This window comes from Gracilinanus agilis, chromosome 3 (genome assembly GCF_016433145.1).
Source record: "Gracilinanus agilis isolate LMUSP501 chromosome 3, AgileGrace, whole genome shotgun sequence".
Classification (NCBI taxonomy): domain Eukaryota; kingdom Metazoa; phylum Chordata; class Mammalia; order Didelphimorphia; family Didelphidae; genus Gracilinanus; species Gracilinanus agilis.
The window spans coordinates 204,325,733-204,342,930 of NC_058132.1; the positions used below are offsets into that span (position 1 = coordinate 204,325,733).

The following is a 17,198-nucleotide window of genomic DNA, read 5'->3' on the forward strand; positions in this document are numbered from 1 at the left end:
AATACTAACAGAATTCCCCTCAAAGTAACTTTTTCCTAAGAAATATTCTTGCTGTATCCCTTTTAAAAAGGAGGGTAGTGGGGAAGGTTCCAGGCCTGTAATTTTATCAGTTTAGAGAATTCCTGTTATGGAAACCCCCTCAAGCTAGAAGACTGGGAATCATCTCTAACTATAGTCTTGTTTTTTGTTTGTTTTTTTTAAACCCTTACCTTCCATCTTAGAATCCATACTACGTATTGGTTCCAAAGCAGAAGAGGGTTGAGGGGTAGACAGTGGGGGCTAAGTGACTTGCCCAGGGTCACATAGCTAGGCAGGGTCTGAGGCCAGATTTGAACCCAGGACCTCTCATCTGCAGGCCTAGTTTTCTATTCACTGAGCCACCTAGCTGTCCCAACTTTAGTCTTAAAGAATTTACTAGGGCACTGAGCAATTGATTTGCCCATGGTTACTGTTACTGAACCAGGATGGGACAGAAACAAGACGTGTCTTGAACTTAAGTCTTTCTGACTTTCAAGACCCCCTCTTGGCCCTTTATCCACCATGCCATGCTGCCTCTATTATGTACCTCAAAATGATAGCCACATATAGATATATTTCATTTATTGTGTCCCTGAGACAACAATATTGAAGAATATTACATAAACTTAGTTGATAAAGCAGCAGCAGAGTTTGAGAGGATTGACTCCAATTCTGAAAGTTCTGCTGTGAAAAATGCTATCAAACAGCATCATATATTACAGAGAAATCTTTCATGAAAAAAAGTGTCATTAGTTTTGGCAAACTTCATTATTGTTTTAGTTTAAGAAATTGCTACAGCCACCCCAACCATTAGCCACATCCACCCTGATAGTCAGCAGCCTTCAGCACTGAGGCAAGACCTTCCAGCAGCAAAAAAAAATTACAACTCACTGAGAGTCAGGTGATAGCATTTTTTAGCAATAAAGTATTTTTTAATTAATGTATGTATATTTTTTAGACATGATAATATTGTACACTTAAGAAACTATAGTGTAGTATAAACATTTATATACACTGGAGCAGCTAGGAGGTGAGGTGGATAGAGTGCTGGGCCTGGAGTTAGGAAGATTCATTTTCCTGAATTCAGATCTGATCTCACTTAGCCCTATTTTACCTCAGTTTCCTCATCTGTAAAATGAATTGGAGAAGGAATGATAACTAGTGTCTTCGCCAAGAAAATCCCAAATGGGGTCACAAAGACTGATACAGCTGAAAATGGAAAACCAAAAAATTTGTATGACTTGCTTTATTGCAATATTCACTGTTTTGCAGTGATCTAGAATCAAATGCAAAGCATCTTCAAGGTATGCCTTAAGTATTTAGCTCATAAGATAGATGGATTTTAGTTTTACTTCTAGCATCCCTATTATAAAAGGGTTCAGATGAATTTAGAGTATAAGCATTCTCGTGACTATTTTATACTTTATGTTAATTATACTTTGTTATCCTTTAAGTGCAAGTTTTTATTCTCTATCTGTTGCAGAAAGTGTGTCTGAGTTGATTAGAACCCAGGTCTTATTTTGCTGATGGGTAGTCCTAAATGCAACTTAACTAGCACTTGAGTTTGTAGAACTCTGATTTTCATCTTTGTTATACTTTCCTGGGGAACTCTCCAGTGAGTTATAAGAAAATAAAATATTTCCTTGCTATAATTATACAGAAAGGTTCAGTGGATATACATTTAGTTTATTTTTTTTTAACCCTTACCTTCTGTCTTAGAGTATTGGTTCTAAGGCAGAAGAGTGGTAAGGGCTAGGCAATGGGGATGAAGTGACTTGCCCTGGGTCACACAGATAAGAAGTGTCTGAGGACAGATTTGAACCTAGGACCTCCCATCTCTAGGCCCAACTCTCAATCCACTGAGCCACCCAGCTGCCTCCTACATTTAGTTTAGATGAATGTTTGTTACTTATTCCACCAAGATCAGCTAAGTCTGAATTGCTTATGCAAAATAATAAATGATAGTAAAATAATGGTAAATAGTAAAATGTTATTTTCCTAGCATGTTTATGGGTTTTAGAACTTTTAGAAAATGGATGGTTTTGGCAGGCTTTGTATAGTTCTTATTCTCTGATAGAAAGTTCTCTTTAACTGCTCATTTAAAAGATCCTTATGTATTTAAATCAAATTTATTTGGCATAATTTAAAGCACAAATTAAGATGATAAAAGAATTAAGATTATATTCATTCTTTCTTGCCTTACCCCAGTAGCACTTGTAGAAGGATTAGGAGCTTTCCTTTTGTATATGTTATGGGATTTTGTTCTCTTGGGTTATTAACATATTTCATAAACCATTAATTAAGAGAGCTAGCTTGGTATCTGAAAAAGTACAACATGTACTTAAGGGTCTAGACCTCCTGGTTCTAGGCCTTGTTCTACTACTTACTTATTAGCTATTTGTAACTGGCTACACTATTTTATTCACTGGTCTTGGTGGAGGAGCAAGAATATTCCTTGTTCCCTTTTATTGCTTCCTGTTAAGCAACCTCCCTTCCTCAAATTATCACCCAATCTAGAATCTGGTGACTGTTATCTATACTTTGCATTACCACCCAACCCCCCCATTCTTCTTCCTCAGTGAATTCAGTGCCTGGCTTTTCTGTCTTTACTCCCTTCCCCCATTACTCTTTAACTTTCCAGTTCCTCAATCTTCTTAGTTCCCATGATCTGTTTCTCAACTACACAAACAGATGGACACACCCCTGATCTTGCCTCCAAAATTCTTTTATCTGATCATACTTTATTCTTCTGTCTTTCTCTGTGCCTGACAACCACTAGCCCTGTTTTTTTTTTTTTGTTTGTTTGTTTTTTATCTTCCTTAAGACCTTCATTTCCAATGCCTTTCATTTCTTTTCCAGGCCATCTCCCATTCACTAGTTATACCCTCTTCTCTTTCTTAACCTCTGGGTAATCCATCTCAACTCTACACTCCTTTCCACCCACCCATGTTTCCTTTACTCCCCTTGTTCTGTTGCTGGTGATCAAACTTTGCCAAGCTCTAATCCTGGGCTACTTCCAAAAATGGTCTCCTTCCTTTCTATTCATATGCTGGTGAATGGAGCTAGAAGTAGCCACAAAACTCTGCTGACTGAGTCCTTGATTTAGTAAGAAAAATATTTCTTTTCCTTTGCACTCTTTTTAGTAATTCACTATCTTACTCCCTAAAGTAAACTTTCTCAAGTCTTCCATGGGATCTGCTCTCCCAACACTCCGTTGAGATTTGACAAGAGCTTTTCCTTATCTTCTTCTCATCTCACTTTTAAGACATTTTCCCCCACTACCTCCTCTTTCAGTCCCATTTCAGACTCTTGTTATGGCCAACTCCTCTACATGCATTGCCTGTTCCTGCCTGACTTCTCCAACAAATTGCCCCTGTATCATCCTATGATCTATTCTTCATGGTTAAACTTAGGAAAACCACCTACAATGTATGCATCTACTTCCTTTTCTTTCATTCTTTTTTTTTTTTAACATCTCTATTTTCTTAGTAACAATTCTAAGACAGAAGAGTAAGGGCTAGGCAAATGGAGTTAAGTGACTTGCCTAGAGTCACATAGCTAGAAAGTGCTCATTCTTTTCTAAACCTCCTATACTTTTCCCTCCTAGGCTCATCATCCAATAGAAATTTTTCAAAAGTTACTAATGAAATCTTAATTGCCAAATATAATCTTTTCTCAATCCTGATTCTCTTTGACTTTTCTGCAGTCTTTGATTCTATTGATCACCCCTTTTTGGATACTTTCTTTTCTATAAATTTTAGTGACATTGAACTTTTCTGGTTCTTCGGTTGACTATACTTTCTCAGTTTCCTTTGCTGATTATTCATGCATCTTTCCTTGTCAGCTGGGTGAACCCCAAGATTCTGTCCTGAGTCTCTTTCTCTTGATTCTCTACTAGAGGTTGCCACGCTACATATAGCTAATTGACCAAAACCAGTTGGTTACCTGCTAAATGTAGAAATTATTCTTAGCTTCCTAGCAGAACAAAAGCCAGCAACACAATCAATCAATACATGTTTATTAAGTGGCAATTATGTGCTAGGCACCGTGTAAAGCACTGGAGATACAAAAAGAGGTAAAAAGACAGTATCTGTCCTCAAGGAGCTCACAATCTAATGGGAGATGCATACATATACAAACAAACTATATGTTGGATAAATACGAAATAAGAGAGGGAAGGCACTAGAATTAAGAGAGGTTGGGAAATACTTCTTATAAAAGATGGTATTTTAGTTAGGACTTAAAGGAAGCTAGGAAAGCCAGGAAGCAGGGTTCAGAAGAGAGAACGTTCTAGGCATGGGGGACATATAAGAGAAAATGCCTAGAGCTAAAAGATGAAGTTTCTTGTTCATGGAATACGAAGAAGGTCGGTATCATTGGATTGAAGAGTGCATATTGGGGAAAAAGGTATAAGAAGACTGGAAAGGTAGGGCAGGGCTAGGTTATGAAGGGCTTTGAATGCCAAAGTGAGCATTTTGAATTTGGTGCTGGGAGTAATAGCACCCTGGAATTTATTGAATGGATGGGTGGGTGACATGGTCATACCTGTGCTTTAGGAAAATCACCTTGGTGGCTGTTTCAAGGTTGGATTGGAGTAGGGAAAAGCAAAAGCAGGCAGCGGACCTGTCCTGTACTATATTATCTTACTTGGTGAGTCCGTTAGCTTCTATGATAGATTTGTTTATCAAATGAGATAACAAATGAGATCCTTAAATGTTTATTTAAGCACCATACAAAATGTTAGTCATTTTATATTATTATCATGATTTTCAGATCCATATATCCAGCCTTAATTTTTCTCTTGAACTATAGTTATGTACTTCTTGTTTATCTCTACTATCTTTAGATATCTCAAACTGGATGTCCGGTGAGAATCCCAAAGTTAACATGCTCAAAACACAACTCATTGTCTTTCTTTTTAAATTTAAACTTTTCCTGTTATTGTTGAGGGCACCACCATTCCCAATCACTTGATTTGTAACTGGTGTGATTCTTTACTTCTTACTCTCATTCACCCCACTTATCCAATTTGTCTGATAAATGTTGTCATTTTCAACATTCACAACATCTCATATATCCCTTTCTCTCTATTCATACAACCACAACCTTTGTTCAGGCCCTCATAGTCTCTCCCTTGGATTATTGCAATAGCCTTCTAATTGGTCTCTTTACCTCAAGTTTCTTCTTTAATCTATCTTCTGTTTGGCTGCCAGGTTGATTTTTTTTTAAGTCATAGGTATAGTATACATACACCTCCGCCCCTAATAAGTAGCAGTGGTTCCCCATTATCTCAAAAGTCAAATATAAAGTCTCTTTCATTTAAGGTTCTTCATAATCTAGCCTTTTCCTTCCTTTTCAGTCTTTTTATACCTTATTCCCTTCTATACATCCTATGATTCAGCAACCCTGGCCTACTTGCAGTTCTTCCAAAAGGACATTTTGCATTAGCTATCCCTCATTCCTGGAATGCTCTACCCCCTTACCTCTACCTCTTAGCTCCCCTGGCATTCTTCAAGACAAATTTAAAAGTCTGTCTTCTGCATTAGGCCTCTTAGAGATCTCACTGCTTCTAATGCCTTCCCCTTTCAGAATACTTTCATCCACTCTGTTTATATCATGTATGTATCTAGTTATTTGTTGTCTCCTCTCTTAGCCTGTATATGCCTTGAAAGAAGGGACTTTTTTTTCCCCTGTGCTTTCAGTATTTATAACAGTGCTTGGCACTGAATGAATGACTATAGATGATAAGCTTGGTGAGCTATGGCTTCTTCATTTGCAAAATGAAGATAAAAACATTTTCCCTGGCTGTCTTGGTTGTTTTGAAGAAAGCACCGAGTAAATTTTAAGGTGCCAGTAAGCTGTTTAATGAAAAGAAAAACAAGTTTTCCATTTTCTTCCATATATGACAGAACAAGGGGTGGGTGGCAATGTTGAGTATTTTTAATAGTGTTGGTCAGAGAAAGTATCCAGATAGTTTCAGACTCGTTTAATACTTTTGTAACTTTGCCACTGTATTTTGTTAGCCATTTGCATTGTATATAAATCTTTTTCTTTTGTTCCTTTAAATTTCTGTTGCTGTCATTTGTAGGCGAAATTTGACCAAACTGTCCCTGATCTTCAGCCACATGTTGGCAGAACTAAAAGGGATCTTTCCAAGTGGACTCTTCCAAGGAGATACATTCCGGATAACCAAGGCAGATGCTGCAGAATTTTGGAGGAAAGCTTTTGGAGAAAAGTAAGTCTCAATGTACTTACTTTGAATATCAGAAAAATGATGATATTTATTTTTACAATGTCTTTTACTTTATTGTCACCTTAATTTCCAGATGTCAAGTCTCTTTTCCTCTCCCTAACAAAATCTTTTATAACAAAGACTTAAAAAGAGTCAGCCAACAAAATCAGCCAACTCATTAGTTTAATTTTGACAGTAAATGATATGACAGTACATTCAGTACCCATAACCTCTCAACATCTGATAAGAAAGAAAAGGAGGTAAACTGTATATTTCTGTGTTTGAACAAATATAGGTACTTCCTGTTGCCTGGGTTCTGAAGTTCTTAGGGAACTGGTGTCAAGTGGAAGGAAAGAAACTTTTAAAATAAAATATATACACTCTAGCTTTAAGTTTTCTCTAATGACTGATTTTATTTTTAAAAATTAACCCAATTTTCTCTGAAGAAATCCTTATTTTTATTGGACCATGAATTTGCAATGCAGAAAACTTATGTAGAGATCTAAGAGAAATACTTTATCAGTGCCTAGAAGGCAGTTAAATAGTGCAATGGATATTATGCCAGGCCTTGAGTCAGGAAGATACATTCTATTATTACCCCCATTTTGGAGTTGAGGAAACTGAGTCAAACAGGTTAAGTGGCTTACCATGATCATACAATTAAGTAAATTTCTGAAACTGGATTCAGACTCAGGTCTTCCTGGCCCATCTTTCCGGCCTAGCATTTGATCCATAATGCCTCCTAATTTCACCACTGCATGTCAGTACTTTTATTCTTCTCTTTGACTATCATTCTCCTCACAGCCACTATATTAAACCTTTATTCAGTACCATCTTTGAATCCTTATCATCCATTCTTTCTCCTCAGTAGATGTTATTACCTGAGAAAACCGAGGCCATCTGTCATGATCTTTCTCTTTTTCCATCTTCCACATCTTACAACCTCTCTGCATCATCCTCCATTCTTTTCTTTGAGTTCTTATATCTCTCCAAAATCCCTTAGGTGTCATCGCTTTGAGAGATGAACTCTTGGGGGAAAAGCAGTTTACATTGGTCACTTTCACTTCTGCTTTTCTCAACCCTATAATCTGGCTTCTCTTCTCAATTTTTTGTAATCTTCTTCCCCAAGTAGATGACTGAAAGTGCTTTTCCCACAGTTAACAATTTCTTAATTGCCAAACTTGATGGTTTGTGTTTTAGTTCTCATCTTTCTTAACTACTTTACAGCATTTGATATTATTAATACTTCTCTCTTCTGAGTTTTTATTACATTGTATGATACTTGTTTTCTTCCTATCTGATTGTTTTTTTCCCCATGCTATTCTTTTTTTCTTTTTCTTTTTTTTTTTTAAACTTTTCCCTGTGTCTTAGAGTGGATACTAAGTACCAGTTCCAAAGCAGAACAGGAAGGGCTAGGAAGTTAGGGTTAAGTGACTTGCCTAGGATCACATAGCTAAGTAAGAGCCTGAGGTTATCTTTGAATCCAGGACTTCCCATCTACAGACTTGGCTCTCTATCTACTGGGCTATCTAACTGACCCTATTAGTATTCTTTATTTATTCATCCATATCATACCCACACTCTCTCTGGATGTACCCCATGCTCTCTTCTCTTTGCTTGCAATGACTTTTATTAGCTCCTATTCACTGAATTAATCATCTCAATGCAACTGATTCCCAAATTTATATATCCAGTTCTGGCATCTTTCCTGAGTTTTAGTCACTTTGGTCTTGTTCATGTTTGCTTTGGTCATGTTCCATAGGGTCTTCAAACAATTCATTATCATTTCCCTCCAACTCTCCTCTCTTCAGAAATTCACTATTTTTGTCCAGTATACATCCTTCTAGTCTTCCAATTTTGTAACCTTGGCATTGTCCTTAGTCCTTACTCTCCTACACTCCATATATCCCAAATCAGTTATCAAATTTCATTTCTGCTGTCACAGCATTTCTTACATTTTTTTCCCTTTTCTTTACTCATAGGGCCACTACCCTATTTAGACCTCTATCATCTCTTTTCTGGAAAATTGCAATAGCCTTCCAACTAGTATCCCTAGTTCAAGTCCTCCCCTGCTCCGATTTGTTTTACACATAGCTATTAAATTATTTTTTCTAAAGTTCAGATCTATGTCACTTTTTAATAAAGTCCATTGGTTTCTTTCCCCCCCCCTTAAAAAAAACACAAAAACAAACCCTTACCTTCTATTTTAGAAGCAATACTATATATTGGTTGCAAGGTAGAATTGTGGTGAGGACTAGGCTGTGGGGGTTAAGTGATTTGACCCAGGATTACACAACTAGGCAATGTCTGAGGGCAGATTTGAACCCAGAACCTCCCATCTCTAGACCTGGCTCTCAATCCCCTGAGCTACCTAGCTGCCCCCAATTCCTTCTTTTTTTTTCCTGATCAAATATAAACTTCTTATTGACTTTTAAAAACCTTTATAACCTGATCCTAAACTCCCTTTGAAGTCTTGTACATTATTCTGCTTTCTACATTCTGTGTTCCAGCCAGACTGGCCTTCTAACTGTTCCTCATATGTGTTAGTTTATCTCAAGGCTCTGTATTTGTATTTGTTAACCACATCCCCACCCCTCACCTTGAGCCTAGAATATGTCTTCTAGCCCCTGCTCTTTTATAATAAAATAAGCAAATCTAAGTAACAACAAAGTAGATGCCAATTGATTGAGGAATGGCTAAACAAAGTATGGTGCATCAATATAATGGGATATGACTGTGTTGTAAGAAACAATTGGTATGAAGAACATAGAGACTCAGGAAAGACTTTAATGAACCTATAGAAAGAGCACTAAACAGAACTGGGCCTATATGCAATGTAAATGTGAAGAACAAAAATCCAATGAATTCTGTAATTATAATGACCAACTTTTGTCCCAGAGAAGGGATGAGAAAATAAAGATCCCTTACTTCTTTATAAGGATAGGGAACTAGGGTGTGTGTGGGAGATTTTATGTGCTGTCAAACTCAGTTAACGTATTGGTTAATTTTGTTAAATTTTTCTTTCTCCCTCTTTTTAATTATTACAGGTTATAGACCCTGGGCAAGTCACTTAACCCTGTTTGCCTAACTCTTGCCCTTCTATCTTAAAATTGTTACTAAGACAGAAAGTAAGGGTTTAAAAACAAAACAAAACCAAAAAATCCCCATGGTGTAGCTTCCTGGGCAGAAGGGAAAAACAAGTGATGTTTACAAAAAAGATATTAAGTATTTTTTTAAAAATTAAAATTAAGCCTTCAGACAACTGTTCCCATTCCAAAATATAACGGTTTCATTTAGGGACAGTTGAAATTATTTTTGAAAAGTGTGATTAGGTACTTCTACTTCTTCTTTTATTCTTGATTATATTCATGCCTAGAATGTTGTCTCTTGGGGGGGGTTGTTTCCCCCAATCAGGACAATAGTCCCTTGGAAAAGCTTTCGACAGGCTCTTCATGAAGTACATCCCATCAGCTCTGGACTAGAAGCCATGGCCCTGAAATCCACCATTGATCTGACATGCAATGATTATATTTCAGTTTTTGAATTTGATATCTTCACACGACTTTTTCAGGTAGGTCAAATAACTGATTGGAAGCCTGTGCATTTGTATTTTGAAAGCATTTTAATTGCAACAAATGTTATTGCTGTTTAAAAGTTTTTGTTTTTTTCTTTAAACTTGACCATTAATCATGGCGTCAACATTATTTAGCCTTATTATGTTTTCTCCAGTGTTTGCTTTAGCATAAAAATGTCAGTTTTCATACAAATTTCAGTTTCATATCTAGGGCCTACCCTTTCCTCCTTTTTCATGTTAACTCTACTGTTGATTGGAGCTGATCAGAATTTCTTGACTTTTTTTTTCCCTTAAAACAAGGCCCAGTTCTCATGTAAATATTCTCCTTTCTTTATTTTCTCCATTCATCCAGATCCATTCTTATTACACATTACTTTATTCACATATACACTACATTTGGCAAACTACTCTTCTTGCTGTTCCCTTCTGCCTCTTACAATTTCTAGTTTTCTTCAAAGCTCAATCAGCTCAAACACTACTTTCTTGATGAGGTCTTTCCTGATCCTTGCTAGTACTTGTCCCTTTAATATTCCCTTGCATTTATTTAGTATGTGTGTACATCTTACTTCCCCTGGTAGAATGTAAGCTCACTGTGGGCAAAGATTGTTTCATGTTTGCTTTTTTTCCCCCCCAGCACCTCACATAGTGCCTAGAACCTAGTAGATGTTTATACCTGCTTATCAACTGATTGAGAAGCATGGCTTTATCCTTTATCTCTTTTTGCCTTTTGTAGCTAAACTTTTTGAAAAGACTGTCTATAATAGATAGATGCCTCTACTTTTCTCTCTTTATAATTTAACTTATGAATTTATTATTCCATCAAAATTGCTGTCTCCAAAGTTACTAATGATCTCTTAGTTGCCCAATCTAAGACTGTTGATCACTCTTCCTTAATATTCTCTTCTCTAGATTTTCAGGGTGCCTCTCTCTTCTGGTTCTCTACCTATCTATCTAACTTCTCCTTTTCTGTTTCTTTGCTAATTCCTCTTCCAAGGCACACCGTCTAACTCTAGTTATCCCTTAGGGTTCTTTCCTGGGTCCTCTTCTCTTCTCCTGTTCTATGACTTCATTTAGTGCTTTCACTAGCTTCTCTGGATTTAATTACTATTTCTATGCTGATGATTCTCTAATCTACCTTTCCTGCCCCAAACTCTGCTGACCTTTAGTTTGAATCTCCACTTGTCTTTCAGACATCTTGAACCCAAAACAGAGCTAACTATCTTTCCCTGTAAACTCTCTTTCTTAATCCCTTCCCTAGTTCTATAGAGGACAACCCCATCCTCCCAGTCTCTCATGCTCAAAACTAGATGTCATCCTAGACTCCTCACTATCCTTCACCATATCCAGACTGTTAACAAGGCCTGTCCATTTCATCTTTGAAACATCTCTAATACACCCCCACTCTCTAGAATACCACTTCACACTTGAATTATTATAGTAGCCTGCCTGCCTTAAGGCTCTGCCCACTCCAGTCCCTTTTTCAATTAGCCAACACAAAGGGATTTTGCCAAAGCATAGATCGGAGCATGTCAACCTCCTACTCAGTAAACTCCAGTGGTTCTCTTATTACCTGTAGGATCAAATACAAGATGTTCTATTTGGCATTCAAAGCCCTTTATAACCTAACCTTATATCACCTTTCCAGTTTTTTCTAACATCTTATTCTCTGACATACTCTTTCATCCAGTGACATTGGCCTCCTTGCTGTTCCATGAACAATATACTCCCATCCCTTTGACCCTAGGCATTTTATTTTGTTTATTTTAAAGCCCTTACCTTCTATTGTGGAATTGATACTAAGTATGACTTCCAAAGCAGAAGAGTGGAAAGGACTAGGCAATGGAAATTAAGTGACCTGGTCTACGGTCAAACAGCCAGGAATTATCTGAGGCTAGATTTGAACCTAGGACCTCCCATCTCCAAGCCTGGCTCTTTATTCATTGAGCCACATTGAGCCCTACCTCCCCTCAGACATTTTCATTGGCTGTTCCTAACACCTAGAACACTCTCCGTCCTCTGCTCTAACTACTTAGCAACCTAGCTTCCTATAAGTCCAACAAAAACTTCACCTTCTATGGAACCTTTTCTCAACTCCTCTTAATTCCAGTTGCTTCCCTTTGTTAATTATTCCCTATTTATCCTGTATCTAGCTTGTTCTGCATATATTTGCCTCCCCCCCATTCAATTGTAAGTTCCTATCTTTTGCTTCTTTTTGTGTCTCCAGCACTTAGCACAGTGCCTTGTACGTAGTAGGTAATTGATAAGTTTTTATTGATTGATTAATGGTTTGTGGTTACTCTCTTGTTTCTTTAGCCTTGGTCATCTTTGCTCAGGAATTGGAATAGCCTTGCTGTGACTCATCCTGGTTATATGGCTTTTCTGACATATGATGAAGTGAAAGCCCGGCTCCAGAAATTCATTCACAAGCCTGGCAGGTTAGCACCTATTGGAATTTATCTTACTTGATTTTGTTCTCTTATAACGTGTTAGAACAGTGATGGGCAAACTACAGCCAGATGTGGCCCCCTGAAATGTTCTATCCAGCCCTATGACATTATTGCTAATCTGATGAATACAATGAGTAGGATATAATACAATGAAACTTCAAAAGAGTTGCCTTAGAAACAATCTGGCAGATGAGCATTTCCTTTCCTTTGGCCCCCTCTTTAAAAACTGTGCCCATCACTGTGTTAGAATATAAGAAGCAGAGTTTTGATTTGGGTGTCCATTGGCCAAGGTTTCACCTTCGAGTTGAGGTTGAATTAAAGAAAAAATTGAAAAAGTTTGCCAAAGTGATCTGAGAATTGTTTCAAATTATGAATATTATGTTAACAGCCCATTGGTTTTGAATTTGGAAAAATGGAAAAAGTTGTCTTTGATGTTTTGTAAAACCAATTTTTTTTATCTCTTTCTTTTCTGCCATCTCATATCAGCATACATTAAAACCTTTCTTTGTCTGTGTTCTCAGCTACATTTTCCGACTGAGCTGTACAAGGCTGGGTCAGTGGGCCATTGGGTATGTCACTGCTGATGGGAATATCCTCCAGACAATCCCTCACAATAAACCTCTCTTTCAAGCACTGATTGATGGCTTCAGGGAAGGCTTGTGAGTAGCTATTTATCATTCAATGGTGGCCAGGAAGTTGGGGGGCTAAAGCACTATTCCATGGCTTTATTTCATGTTCTTTCTACAGGTTACCTGGGGAGTACATTAATAGAGCATGTTGTCTTGGCTTTCCTGTTATGTTGAGCTTATCTTTTGGGGAGAAGTATTGAACTTTCTTGAATTTTATTATTTGGTTTTATGCTCCTTTGTGAAAAAGGTATTATGCATTATTTTTTATCTGACAAATTTTGAAGAAGCAGAAGAAATTAACAAAAATGGTGACTTGACTTTTCACATTGTAGCCATATAATATGATAGTATCTTAATGATTGGATACACCTGAAAATTTCAATACCCCAACATTAAAAACCTTGGCTATTTGCATTCTAACTTTCTGGTCCAGCAAGATTTTAAAATGTTTGATTCTAAACTTTTGCTAATTTGTATTGCGGGTTTCCTATTTGTCACAGAGTCACTGTTTCTTCAGTCGGCTAGCTTGATTGTCTGCTGGCAAACCTAAAGTGTAGTAAGAAATGACTGTCTACCTGCAGTTTGTCTTCTGAAAAGATGAATAAAGTCAGTTTTCCTCTTGATCTCTGCATGGAACCCACAGAAACATTTGAGCAAAAGAAGCTGTTGCCTCTGCTCTGAATCTTGGAGTAATGAATGAATGCTTGAACTTTCTTCGTAGATAATCTCAGTGACTCAGCTTGTTTTCTTTATCTCTAAAATAGATGTTTGCCAATGTGTTAGTAATTCTGTACTCAAACACATTTGAGACCTTTGTTTAGAAAGAATTTCCTAAAAACAATTGATATCTTATTTATGTATTATATGGAAAAATGCTGACCCCCACCCCTCCATATGATAATGTTCTATTAACTCAGTGATTCCCAAAGTGGGCGCTACCGCCCCCTGGTGGGTGCTGCAGCAATCCAGGGGAGTGGTGATGGCCATAGGTGCATTTATCTTTCCTATTAATTGCTATTAAAATTTTTAAAAATTTGATTTCCAGGGGGCTAAGTAATATTTTTTCTGGAAAGAGAGCAGTAGGTCAAAAAAGTTTGGGAACTACTGGGAATCTAGAGAAGAAACACCACTATAATACCAGTATAACATCATCATCATCTCAGAATTGCTTTGTGTCATTTTACTCTCCCTGGAAACGCTTATGAATTTTATCTTTGTCTTTTTTCTGACTTTTTTTAGTATCAGTCTTTAGTAATTTAGTTGAAGTCAAACTTTTGTTAAGTGCCTACATGTGTAAGATGTTGTGCATAATTGCTGAAAATACAAAGATGAGAAAAAATATAACCCTTAAGAAGCCTATAGTTTAACAGGCGAGTTAAGATATATAAATAGATAACTATAATAAAATTAGAATAAGACTATTATTGTTTAGCAGGGTCAAGCATGAAAAATTCAAGGAAGGAATGCATCATGCCTGTCTAGATAGATGAGGGGAAGCTTTGAGGAAGAAGCTACTATCTCTGTTGAGCTTTGAGAGAATAAAAAGGATTTTTTGATAGGTGAAAGTTTGAGAGATCTTCCAAAAAACTAAAAGTGCTAGCATCCATGTCTCATTCTTACTTTTATTTCTTTATAGTGATACATAATCCCAGAAAATAAAAAGAAATTAAATCTTGCTTTATTTTTTTTTAAGCTATTTGTTTCCTGATGGACGAAATCTTAAATCTTGCTTTATTTTTTTTTAAGCTATTTGTTTCCTGATGGACGAAATCAAAATCCGGACCTGACAGGCTTATGTGAGCCTACTCCTCAAGACCACATTAAAGTTACCCAGGTTAATGCATATTCCCTTATAAGAATTCCCATATTCTCAGAAATTGAGACACTGAGTTCATTAGTTCAGTTTTATGAGAAGGAACTAAGTCAACTGTGTGAAATCTCAAGGTATAGTGTCCATCTTGGAGTTGTTTGGAATACCATCTGAGAGCTATTTTTAGTTTGATAACTTTTACTGTTTGTGATTTTATTTTTTTTTTCAAACTAGTCTTGTCATATTTCTTTATAGACCATTAGCACCAGGAGTAGGTGCTGCTAATTTTAAGGGAAGAAACTAAGCATTGTTTTAGAATTTTCTTTTTACTCTGGGAAGATCCATTAAACAAGTATTGTTTTTTGAGTAATCTGTATTTTAGGATGTATGGTTTTAACAAACCAAGTGGTCTTTGTTTTTTTCTCTCATAAGGAACAATATGAATTATACTGTGAGATGGGCTCCACCTTCCAGTTATGTAAAATATGTGCTGAAAATGACAAAGATGTGAAGATTGAACCTTGTGGCCACCTCATGTGCACATCTTGTCTTACCGCTTGGCAGGTATGGATCCAAATCCCACACTCTCAAAGCAAGATAGTTCCTCTACAAAAATTAGGTTTTTGCTCTTTGGCCCTTTTCCAGAGACTAAAAGCATGACCAACAAACCAGACTGATAGGTTTAGATTTCAAATATCTATTTAGTTTTCATCACTGCATAATATATTTTATCCTTTCCTAATGTATAAGATATTTTAAACACTTTAAGATATTTTAAACACTTTCAGATGACTGAGGCTATAACTCATCTCTTTCTTTACAGGAATCAGAAGGTCAAGGTTGTCCATTCTGTCGGTGTGAAATTAAAGGTACAGAACCCATCGTGGTGGATCCGTTTGATCCCAGAGGAGGGGGTGGCCTACTTAGGCAAGGAGCAGAGGGAGCTCCTTCACCAAATTATGATGATGATGATGATGAAAGAGCTGATGATTCCCTTTTCATGATGAAGGAACTGGCCTGTGCCAAGGTAATGCTGCTGGGAGTAATTTAATTATTCTGTGAAACAATGAATCATTTGATGCAAAACAAAGTGTATAGGAATTGTATCCCAGGCTTTGATTTATTCAGATATTTTGGTTGATAAAATAATCAGGATAAGGAAATCCAGTCCTTCAGCCAGTAATTATTAAATTCCTACTGTGTGTTAGGCACTTTTTCTAGGGGCTGAGGATACAAATATATTGAATAAAATCTTTTTAGGTTGGCAATAATACTGTATCTGTTATCTTGTTTATAAATAATTTTTCTTTAAACCCTTACTTTCTGTCTTAGAATTGATACAGAGAATCATTTCCAAGGCAGAAGAGTGGTAAGGCCTAGGCAATTTGGGTTAAGTAACTTGCCCAGGGTCACACAGCTAGGCAGTGTCTGAAGCCACATTTGAACCCAGAATCTCCTGTCTCCAGGCCTGGCTATCTATTGAGCAACCTAGACTAGAGAATCTTCATAGAATCAAAAGTTTGGAACTTGAAGATACTTGATAGATTATCTAAGCAAACCCCTTTATTTATAGAGAACACTGAAGTCCAGTAAGATGAACAGACTTGTCCAAGTTTGTATATCTACTAAATAGCAGAGCTGGGATTTGATCTAAGGCTCTCTGACTTCAATCTAATGATCTTTCCACAATACTGTTTTTTCTTAGATTCTGATCTATATTTCACATGAAATATTAGAAAGCAGACATGATGTCATTGCTAAGTCTTACTTTGCCCAAGTAAAGCACCTCTAATGCCTTTATCATCATAATTATAATTACATTTGTATGGTGTGTTATGGGTGCAGAAAGGGATCTCTGAAGTTTTTTTTTTTTAATTTAATTTTATTTTTCTTAAAAAGCAAGGGAATGGCTCTTATAAGCCTCTGCAAGGAAAAGTTACTCCTTTAGGGGACATCATCTTTTTTTTTTTCTTTTTAATTCTATGTGTCGCTTCTAGAGAGGGAATGAGGAGCAGAGGGGGAATAAAGATTTACATAAAATACAAATTATATATATTGAAATTCTGAACTTAAAAACTCACAAAAAAAAATCCACATATACTTATGTGCCCAAATATTGATGCTGTTTGGAGTTTCCCATCATTGGATCCCCCAGTCCTTTAAAGGTTTGAAATTACAGTGTTTGCATGATCTGTATGATGAGAGTAACAGCCCAACAAATTGGCCATTTGGCAATGAATTTTTAGGTCATGGAAACCCATGAAGCAGAGAAAAGTGCAAAATGACCCTCAGAAATTGGAATAGAAGCAAAGCAAGATTAAGAGCTGCTTTCAAAGATGAGGAAAAAATATAAAAGAATTTAATGGGGGGCAGCTGGGTAGCTCAGTGGAGTGAGAGTCAGGCCTAGAGACAGGAGGTCCTAGGTTCAAACCCGGCCTCAGCCACTTCCCAGCTGTGTGACCCTGGGCAAGTCACTTGACCCCCATTG

At 36.8% G+C, this 17,198-nt stretch overlaps 1 protein-coding gene across 1 annotated transcript in view; it reads left to right on the forward strand.

Moving 5' to 3' along the window:
* The window catches only part of CBL (Cbl proto-oncogene), a 95,741-nt gene that overhangs the window by 62,096 nt on the left and 16,447 nt on the right, over positions 1-17,198 (forward strand). The window contains exons 3-9 of the mRNA XM_044669637.1: positions 6,107-6,253; positions 9,665-9,821; positions 12,138-12,259; positions 12,793-12,930; positions 14,647-14,734; positions 15,143-15,274; positions 15,534-15,737. Of these exons, the coding sequence (XP_044525572.1) occupies positions 6,107-6,253; positions 9,665-9,821; positions 12,138-12,259; positions 12,793-12,930; positions 14,647-14,734; positions 15,143-15,274; positions 15,534-15,737 (988 nt within the window). The remainder of the gene's footprint in view (positions 1-6,106; positions 6,254-9,664; positions 9,822-12,137; positions 12,260-12,792; positions 12,931-14,646; positions 14,735-15,142; positions 15,275-15,533; positions 15,738-17,198) is intronic.